The sequence below is a fragment of the Lupinus angustifolius genome, chromosome LG20 (genome assembly GCF_001865875.1).
Source record: "Lupinus angustifolius cultivar Tanjil chromosome LG20, LupAngTanjil_v1.0, whole genome shotgun sequence".
NCBI lineage: Eukaryota > Viridiplantae > Streptophyta > Magnoliopsida > Fabales > Fabaceae > Lupinus > Lupinus angustifolius.
Window position 1 is genome coordinate 5,105,250 of NC_032028.1, and position 11,059 is coordinate 5,116,308.

At 32.3% G+C, this 11,059-nt stretch overlaps 1 protein-coding gene and 1 pseudogene across 1 annotated transcript; one reads left to right on the forward strand and one right to left on the reverse strand.

Annotated features, from left to right (window-relative positions):
• LOC109335421 lies at window positions 314–3,995 on the reverse strand (annotated as a pseudogene).
• On the forward strand, window positions 5,911–10,556 carry LOC109336548 (formin-like protein 11). The gene is made up of 4 exons (XM_019573217.1): window positions 5,911–7,891; window positions 8,111–8,301; window positions 8,801–9,036; window positions 9,637–10,556. Exons 1-4 carry the CDS (start codon window positions 6,300–6,302, stop codon window positions 10,366–10,368), a joined length of 2,751 nt encoding a protein of 916 aa, XP_019428762.1. The 5' UTR covers window positions 5,911–6,299; the 3' UTR covers window positions 10,369–10,556.

Sequence of the window (11,059 nt, forward strand, 5' to 3'; positions counted from 1 at the left end):
CTTGAGGGGTATTAGAAGATAGTAGTTAATAACTGATTGCTAATTCGGTTAGAAGCTACTTTACTTTAAGTTAGCTTCTGTTACCAAGCTTTCCTCACTCAATGATGTATATCTGTAACTATAAAAGGTTCTGTCCGTTTTCTATCAATTCAAGTTTTGAAAATGAAATCACCACTTGTCTCAAGAGAAGACTTGTTCTGTGTCATTCTGAATTACACCAGTCTTTCATGATAGTATATGTGCCCTAAGTTCTATCTATTTTTTACTATTTGTAGCTAGCTACTGTTTTTCTTTAGCAATATTGTTTTTTAATATCCCTAGCAGTATTGTTGACATATATGTGTAATATCACTAATATGTAATGTTAAATAAATTGAGAAGTTTATTTTATATTGTAGTAGTTGTTCCATTAGTATACAGAATAATCTGGTCCAAAAGAAAAAATCATGACATCTTCCTACTTCATGAGAGTGAACAACAAAAGAATTATTTTATTTAAGTAAAGCAATAACAAAAGAATCTAAAAAATTTATTTGTTAAAATCAAACTTGGTGCTGGTTTTCCTGGAAAATTCTAGAGAAAGCCTTTTTAGTTCTCCCACCAATCCACACCCCGTAGTAAAAAACACCTGAAAACAGAACAAGTCATGCAGAGTAATATATCTAACAGTGTAAACTTTAGCAATCAAAGATTAAGAACAAGATAAAAAACTTACCAACTCTTTGGTTCGGATGTTCTAGTGCTGTATGTTTAAATACATTACGCCAATTTGGCCTAGCAAAATGTGTCATGACCCTTTTCCCTGAAAATATATCCACCCCATTTTTTGCATACCAGAGGGACTGAAGCATTGTGATCAAAGCAGATCGAGCATCTCCTTCTGCATACACACTTGTCAAAAAGTTATGAAGCTCAATTACTCCTTCCTTATAGGCGCGTTCGGTAGCAAAAGGGTTTCTCTTGTTTTTGTTCTCAACTCCATTCTCCACTTCTATCTCTTCTTGTTGCTGCTTGATGTTGTTCAGCACATAATGAAGAGACAAGTACTACAAAAACAAAGGAAAAGTAATATGATAAAAACATTTTTATCCTTTTATATATAATGAAATATCATATTTGCCATTAAAAAATACATGGACCAACAAGAAGAATGACTTCGTAGTTTTTGTAGTCTTGTGCTGGTGCTCCATATGGCCCATCAATCATGAGCCTTGGCATTCTGCAATTTTTTCAGTTTCACTAGGATCAGAAAGAAGAATTATCATTTTCCCATCTTCATATTATACTAATATACTCAAGGTCTATTCTATTCTGACCACTTGTCCCTTTTAATTATATTTATGCCCTTCAAAGTTCAACCTACATTAAAGGCAGCTTAACTAACCTTAGTATTTGTTGTTGCCTTGTAACATATCAGCTCTAAGAAGACCACTTTGGTCATCATTTGCTGGTTGACATGCCTGCATAATTTATTCATGTGAATGAAGTAGTTAGCACTTATGTCACTAACAACATTGAAATGTTATAATTTTCTCTCACAAATCTTTCTGCTTACTTAAAGTGGAGGTATCTCTCATGTTAGATACACACATTACTATTAACTAACTTTATATTATGTAGCATTTTATCTATTTCTATGCAGGGGATTTGAAGAGTATGTAAATTTATAATTGAGGAAATGAACAACTACAGCTTGTAAGTTATAACATAATCAGATTATCCAAATAAGAACATATTGTATTCACCTCGGCGAAAACAGCCTTCAGCTGTGATGTCCAGTCACCCGAAGTACGAATATGAACGCTTATGTAATCGTCTCCGGGAGCTGATGTAATAGAGAAGGGGTGCTTATAGATAGATTAACAATTTGCTCATTGTCACCCCCTTTGTTTGAATAGTAATATAACAACAGTAACAGAAATTGTGAACATAATTATTAAGTGCATTATGCATACCATTGGAATGGGGAGACATCTGAACAGTTAACACAAATGTACTGACCACTAGTGTACTTAAAAACAATTGAGAAAATTGGTTAGTAACGTCACAATTTCATAAAATAACGATATTCTCATATCACTTTTCTCCATGCTGATTTTTACAACTTATTCATAATCATTGGTTAACAGATTTTAACTTTAAAAACAACAATGACCAATGATTGTAAAACGGTGTGAAAATGATGTCAAAAAGTGTTTAAGATGATCCTTCTCTAACACCATAAGTGACCCAATCACAGCTTAAAACAGATGAAAGGAAATGTACCTTCAAGATCCTCACAGATTTGTTGCCAGGCCTAAAAGCACGAAGTAGCCTTTCGCCTGCGTATAGTATAATAGGAACCACGAGATACTTCCAAATCTGTACCATTGGATTTTGTGAAAACCAAATTCAGCAATAATCAATAAGATGAAGAAAAACTCGCAAGCAAAAGGAAAACAAAGACCGTGCATGAGTGAGAGCGCATACCATTTTCTTGTACCACTTCTTGCTGAGGTATAAGAATTGTCCATGAATGATAAAAAGCTCATAAACGATGACAAAGAGGTGGTGAGAGTACCAAAATGCATTGAAGCGAGCTTATTGAGGGGTTTAGGGAGGTCTATAGCTTGTTGCCACGGAACCAAGGTTGAGCTAAAGTGAATGCTACAGCCATTAGCACCCCTGTCCAACCCCGACACACATCATATGTCCCGAATGTTATCCACCCAACCAATTAGAATGTTACTTTTTATTCACCTGATAATATGTCATAGACAAAGAATGAGATATCGTTTGAAATATGTGATCTCTATCCGTCCAACTTGCTGTTCCTTTCACAAACGGCCAATAATTGTTAGGCCTCGTCCCCAAAAAGATTGTTTCATGGGCTCATATTCTGCATCTGTTGCGTGCAATAGCCTTGGGAAGTCGCATGCCAGATGTGAAATTGCATGCAACCCAACTCCAATCAGAATTCCAAATGCTATAGCCTGAAACAATACAACAACATCCTAAATGTTCAACTTTATTTAGGCATGCTAATGAGACATAACATTGATGTTTCTATTAACAGTTTCTATTAACTGAATGATACACTGTGTATATGACTATTTAAAGAAAAATTAATTAGAAATTTGATAATATAAATATATATTTATTGAAATCATTTTGTATCTAAAAGTCATATCGAAATCCAACTAATATGAATCAATACAGAAGAATCATTCTGTACCCAAAAACTGAAAAATGTCCCTTAAAAATATCGATAATTGTTACTACTTACGACTCCCTGTCTTATTTATGACAATCTTTTAGATAGTTTCATGTGGATTAAAAAAAGTATTAGTATCATTAAATTTGTTATTGGTAATTATCCTCTGTATATTATTTTTTTCAAAAATTGTCATTAATTAATTATATTCAACCATCTTCTCTCTCCCCCCTTAAGTAATTATAAAATTTTCCTTTCTAATAAATTAATATAACAATAATTTGGTAAAAGAATATGCATAAAAGTACAAAACCTTAAAAAATATTCTTTAAAGTTATTAAAACTATAAGTCAAACAAAATCTTAAAAAAAAAACGGGAGGTTGTATATCAAATATTCAGAAATGGTTGGTGTTTGCACATTAATACTAGATGAGTTTAATATATTTGTATTGTTAGTATAAAAAAATTTATATGAAATATTATTTATTTATATTGGTAAATGATATTGAGTGTGATATTTATATATTGTTAATATAAAAATTTATACATTAATTTAATAACTTTTTCATCATATATATATATATGATTAACAATATATATAGCTATATCATTTTATATATCAAATCACATAGTGATAATAATAGATAACATTGAAAATACTTTATCTAGAATAAGTATGCATTATATTTAATGGATATAGAGTCGTGTTTGTATTCAAAAACTGACCTGATCGATATTTAGGGTTGAGTTAACTTCGAGTCTATGACCAAATCCGAAATCAAAAAATGACTCAATCAACATTTAAGACAAATAAAGAACAAACCTTACCCGATCTAATAGCCTTAGATGATATTATATTTAACTAATAGAAAAATCAAATAAGAAGAGGAGGAAGAGAAAAAACCACTTTTTATGGACACAGAGATTATAATTTGATAAAACACTGCGCGTTAAAGCATAAATAATTCACTATACTTCCCTTGTGTAAATATATTTCTGACAAAATTTTGCATTGGATTCCTTTATCTCCACTTGTTTCGTCTCCTTGTTTCTTGTCCTATATTCTCCGCCTACGATATTCTTTATTGCTGCTCTTCAATTATATATCATTTTAACCTTCACCACATTATAGCTCCTTATTCCTCCATTTCCATCTCTGGCATAATAAACGAGGGGGGAAATATAGCTATTTTTTGAAGTTGTTAAAAATCTAGTGTGTTTTTTTTCGACTCAAGAATTATCAAAAGTTGCATTGGAGTTTTAACACGAAGTTATTGTGTTAAGAGTTTGTTTGAAGCTTTTAGTGTGTGTAATAAACTTTTGGATATAGTACAAAAAGTATGTGTAATAAGGTTTTTAGTTTTTCCTAATAGAAACGATATGAACTCACAGGTTTAACAATTTACAAGATTAATAATGATACTTGAAAGAGGGAAAAAAATACTTGTGTCAGTAAATGACATCAGTTTAGACCCTGCACAGTTGATAACTTGATTTGCGTTGAGTGCAATGGCAACAAAAGATGGAAGGAAGAAGGATATCACGTGTAGTGTCTCTAATTCTGTCCCTATTTTATGTTTAATACAATTAAAAAAATCTAAAAACAAAATGTAAAAGATGGAATAACACATATCAAGTTTTGCAAAAACATATATGTAGTGTTACAAACAGTAACAATGAAAACATATCATGTTTTTTTTATGTTTTTATTTCATTCTTATTATTTGTAGATGAAGAGAATTTGAGACATCTTTATCTCTGATGATTTTGCAAGCAGGTGTCATAAGTCATAAACAAAGTATTTTCTATGGTTAGGTGTGTATGCTGATTACTGCTATTAATTTGACCAAACCACTACTATTTTAGTGCGTGTGAGTGAGGGAGTGAGGCTAATTTATTTTACAAAAAATTTCGTGGATAACATACTTTGTACCATAAAAGTGTAACAAAGACTCACATGAGAACCATTAATCAATAAAAATATTTAGGAAGAAGACTAAGTTGTCATTCTAGCCTCTCTCATAATTCAACATCTTGCTTTAGCCTTACATGTTTTCAGGTGTGATGGTACTAAGGAAAAGGTTAAGCTTGTTTAGTTAGGTGAATATAACACTAGTTATATTTATGGCCTAATAAATCAAACTCATAATTTCATAATCAATGTCATTTCATGTGTCATAAGTTATGAATGATTAGAAAAATATTTAGAAATTAAATTTTAATTTAAATATTTTTTTCCAACCAATCATAAAGTTATAGTACATACAGTAACACTAACTATGAGATAACAAATGTGCAATCTACTAAATGCAAGTCTCTGGGTGTTTTTTTACACAAGATACTTAAACAAATCTAGATTATTAAATTCATCTATTTAAAATAAGCATGAAAATTTTCTCTAAGCTAGGGGACCATAGTCCCCACATGTCCAATCTCTCCATCTTCTTTATTAATAACAATGAGGTTGGAGAAATCTTAGAAAATCATCCCTAGAGTTAAGCAAGACCCCCAACAAAACAGGACCCCACTATCTACTTTTTTTACATTGTTTTGATTAGATGACTTTTAGCTACTAAAAAGTTTTATCCAACTTTAAAGATCATGACTCAATTTTTAGTCAGTGAGCTTATGAATGCTGAACTTAACACTAAAAAGGAGGTGATGTTAGATTGTTTTCATAACAAGAAACAGGAGAATAAGTAAATAACCCACTAACATAACTTTTATGACAAAACAGCTTAAAAAAGTATATAAGACAAAAGAATTAAGTCAACATGGAAGGAGGGAAACATTTTCTCAAACAGTGTTATGCATTAACAGTGTCTTTGTAAGGTAAGAATTGATTATACTGAGAAGTGATAAAGAGTGAATGAACATGGAAGTAAAGAAGGGCCAGTACAGCTACAACTGCCAAGTTCAGGGGTTCCTTGGAGTAGCATTAAAGACACTATTTCAGATCTTCCTCACACTTTACCAGCACCACCCAAAGAGATCTTTTTTATTTCATTGAAAAATGGAACAAAATTAAGGGAAAAAGAAGCTTTTATATGAGGAAAGTTGCATTGATGTCTTGAGTGACTTTTAGTTGAGAGTGAAAAATAAAAGATGGGTTATGGTTATGAGTTTCTTACCATGATCTTCATCATGACCCTCTTCATGTTCCTATCATTACAAAGAATCCACATTTTAAATGTGGATGATATGCTCATAGAGATGGAGGAGAAGGAGAAGAATGAGCAAGGAAATGAAAACCAAGTTAAGAAAATCTCAGGACTTGATGAGAATGAAATGAAGGAAGCTATGATAGTTGAAAAGTTTAGAGCTTTGCTTGGACTTAAGAGTTTTCATACAAAACTACCATCTCAGTTTCTTTCACCATCAATTTCACCTTCTCCATCACCCAACATAGAACCTTATTCTCCAGCTCCAACACCTTCTCCAATAGTACCACAAATTCACTCTCATTCACATCATCCAAGGCATCATCATTCTCATTGGAATCCACCACTTCACAACAACAAAACTCATGCTAAAGAAGATAGAGGCAAAGATAAGAGAATAATACTAGTAGCTGTTCTTGTTTCTGTGGGAGTTGCTACATTAGTTTGTGCTTGTGGCTTAATCTTAGTCTGCAGGAACTTCAGAAATAACAGAAAGAAGCCAAATAGGAAAATTCCATTGTGTACCAAGAACAAAGGAACTGATGGAGTTACAAGTACTTATCAAAATTCATCAAGCAAGGTGAGTTCAAACTCTGAGGGGTTAGATCTGTCTTATGTTAATGCTTTAGGTGATGATATAGAACAACAAGGGTGTACCTCCAAAAGAATTTGTAAGAATAACATTGAAATTTATGATAATGTTAGTAGTTCTTCTACTAAGGAAATTCTATTTGTCCATGAAGATGAGGGAAAATCAGTAGTAAAAGGTGAATATGAATCTGATGGCAATGACAATGAAAACTCTTGTTCTAAGGATAAAATTATCCCTTTAGAAGAAGAATATCATTCATCAGATGATGAAAGTTTTCATTCCCTTGTTGATTCACAACATTCAAATATAAGACTTTCTAATGCTTCAGCTGGTAGCTTTTGTGAAACAATGTCTATGTCCCCTCAAAATTCAACTTTATTAGTATCATTACCAAACCAATTTCCTACTTCCCCTAATGGCTCATTTTCAAAGACAAGATCTCACCAATCACCATATAGTCCAATACATGAAGAACAAGAGATTTTTGAAACCTCTCCTAAAATTCTCATTCCTCCACCACCACCTCTACCCCTTAAAATGCCACTCTTCACTTTGCATTCTCTTACTACTTCCTCATCAAGAGTTTCCTCTAACTCTCCACATTCTGTGACATCTCATATTTTATCATCTCCAAGAAATTCAGATACTTATTCAGTATCCAATCCAAGTCCAGAAAAACAGTTTCTTTCACCACCTCAACTTAACTCTACAAAATCTTCACCCAATATTCCACCACCACCATGTCCCCCTCCATTTTTCAAAGGCAACAAAATCAATAACAATAGCAAAACACCACCTCCTCCACCATCTCAATTCCCTCATTTTACACCACTTTGTAAAGATGGAGCAACACTACCAAAACTCAAACCACTTCACTGGGACAAAGTAAGAGCTGCACCGAATCGAACAATGGTTTGGGACAAGCTAAGATCAAGTTCATTTGAGTAAGTTCAACTTCATTGATCAATATTATTAATAAGCATGGTTCTAAATTGCAGCCACATTGTTTGCGAAAATCACAATATTGTTTGTAATGCAGTTGGAGAGGCTGCAAAAACCACCCTACTCACAATTATGATAATTGGTTGCAGTTTAGAACCTTCATTATAACTACAATTTTTTACTTTTTTAACCAGCTTAACCATATTATGAATTATAATCAGGTTGGATGAGGAAATGATAGAATCACTTTTTGGGTACAATTTACAAAGTTCAATGAAGAATGATGAAACAAAGAGCAAAAGTCCATCACCAAGCAAGCATGTACTTGAGCCAAAACGGCTACAGAACATTACAATACTAAAAAAAGCTCTGAATTTGACATCTGAGCAAGTATGTCAAGCCTTAACACAAGGTAAATATGTGCATGTTTGGTATGGATAAATCAATTATTGTTACATGTTCCAAACTCCAAAGGGATTTTGTTAGAAGTGGTGGAAATAAAATAAGTTATACTACATAATATACAATAAGATAATGAATCAATGATACTTGTCACATAGTCTTAGATAAAGTATCTCTCAAATGTTATAATTTAATAGTAACTACTATGAATATAATATGTTAGTATATACATCATTAACCATTCATTTTCACTATTTTTTTTTTTAAGAATCATTGGTAATTAAATATTAATAGTAAATGATATAATACTTATGTACAAATTTATATATTGCATTTTGAAGAGTCAATATTATAAAACTCTTACCATACATTTTTTTTCACTGATTAATACATAACGGGATGCAATACCCATGTGCATTCATACCAATATATTAAAAAATTAATCAAAATTAATGATGGCACATCTCATATTAAATGGAGTAGTTTAAATTGATTTTTCTTTTAAAAAGGAAAGGGCTTGTCTTTGCCACAACTAGAGGCATTGGTGAAAATGGTACCCACCAAGGAAGAAGAGGGAAAACTCTTAAGCTACAATGGTGACATCAATGAATTGGGGTCAGCTGAAAAATTTGTGAGGGCAATGCTTATTGTGCCATTTGCCTTTCAAAGAATAGAAGGTATGCTTTACAGAGAGACTTTTGAAGATGAAGTTGTTCACCTCAGGAACTCTTTTTCAATGCTAGAGGTAGGTGCCCATTAAAACTTCAATTAAAGACATTTATCACTTTGTCTTATGTCAAGAAAAACATTGACAATTATGTGTCATGTCATCAATGGGGTAGGTTTGTCATATCTTATTTTACTTAAAAGGCTAATAAGGGGACTTGTTAAAAATTTAAGTTTTTTTTATTTGAATATAATAAATGTGCTTGATGAATATTTTGTACCTCTAATTTTTTAAAAAGACCAAAGAAAATATACAAAAGAAATATTTGGTTATTGAAAAATGAAAAATATGTCATTAAAAATCTGAAATGACACACATATTTATTATTTTTGGGATAAATTTTAGGGACAATTTGAGTGACATTTATATTTTTTAGAATTTAGAACCAAATTAAGACAATTTTGTCTAGAGATAAAATGTGTATTTACTTATACTTCCGGGATCAATTTTGATCTACATTCTTAATTTTTAATTAGTGTCTAATAAGATAGAGTTATGACACAATTAATAATGCTACATAGAAGTTTCTCTTACTTTAAGAACAGCTAAGAATTTCTTCAAAATGTTGATATATAATTGAGCTTTTGGATTTCTCAACACTGACATGTATCTGACCAGGAAGCATGCAAAGAACTAAGATCAAGTAGGTTGTTCTTGAAACTACTTGAAGCAGTGCTGAAAACAGGAAACCGCATGAATGTTGGAACAATAAGAGGAGGTGCTAGAGCATTTAAGCTTGATGCCCTTCTCAAACTAGCAGATGTTAAAGGAACTGATGGCAGAACAACCTTACTCCATTTTGTTGTTCAAGAAATCGTTCGCGCCGAAGGAATCAAAGTTTCAGTTAGCATCATGGGCAAAATCAGTCAAAAAAATAGCAAACTTAACAAAACAGAAGAAGAGAAAGAAGAAGATTACAAAAGAATGGGACTAGAACTAGTTTCTGGTCTCAGCACTGAGTTATACAATGTGAAAAAGACAGCTACTATTGACTTAGATGTTCTTGCTAGCTCGGTGTCGAATTTAAGAGATGGAATGGGTAAGTTGCAATATCTTGTGGAGGAGGAGTTGTTTAATGATGAAGAGAGTGAAAACTTTGTTAGTTCAATTAAGTGTTTCTTAAGTTATGCAGATAGAAACTTGAGGGAGTTGCAAGGTGATGAAGATAGAGTGATAGCAAGAGTGAAAGAGATTACTGAGTATTTTCATGGTGATGTGAGTAAAGAAGATAATCCACTAAGGATATTTGTGATTGTAAGGGATTTTTTGGGTATGTTAGATAATGTGTGTAAAGAGCTTAGAAGGTCTAAAGCTCATCGTACCCCAAATCCTCTTGCTCCATTCAGATAGATTAGAGTTTGAACAGTGTTACCTTGTGTGTTCATAGCAATTCATACTTTCAACTTTGATTAATACATTACTCATGTTATGAAGGAATTATTAAGACATTATTGTTTTGAGTGTAGTGTATTACTCTTTAGTCTCTGTACTTAATTTCGGTGTTGGTCCAGTAAGATTTTGTGAAGTCTTTATCTTTATTTATATGATTTTGTCTAATGAAATTCCAGACAAATTTGCCTATTCCCTTCTCAAACCTTGGTGGGATTAATGCCTTTCTGTTGGTCCAGTATGCCTTTCTGTTGGTCCAGTAAAAATTTCTGGACTCTTTCATATGCATTACTCTCTCCTCAGTTTTGGAACAGCAAATCCTTGTTTCAGTTGTAGTTGATTCCGAGGATGATTGGGCTATTGCATCTAATTGGGAGAAGAAAGCTGGCATTATCTTGCAAAGGCATTTTGTTTTTTCATCATTGAATTATTTTCAAAAGAAGGACTTGTGTGCCTGGGTTGCACACTTGTTGCACATGAAGACTCTCTTTTCCTTCTACTTGTGCTTGCTGTGTTGTGTTGCTTCTGAAGTGCCTGTAATTCTATATTAAGGTCTATATTATATAATTAAATCCCACTAGGTGGTAATTCTAAATTTTTGAGGTCTTATTTGATAATTATTTCTTTCAAAGGATCACTTAATAGTCATTCC

Excerpts from the sequence above, each read along its gene's own strand:
- LOC109336548 (XM_019573217.1), top strand. The coding sequence starts at position 6,300 with ATGGGTTATGGTTATGAGTTTCTTACCATGATCTTCATCATGACCCTC. Across the intron at positions 7,892-8,110 it reads CTAAGATCAAGTTCATTTGA|GTTGGATGAGGAAATGATAG; the intron begins GTAAGTTCAACT and ends AATTATAATCAG. Across the intron at positions 9,037-9,636 it reads ACTCTTTTTCAATGCTAGAG|GAAGCATGCAAAGAACTAAG; the intron begins GTAGGTGCCCAT and ends GTATCTGACCAG.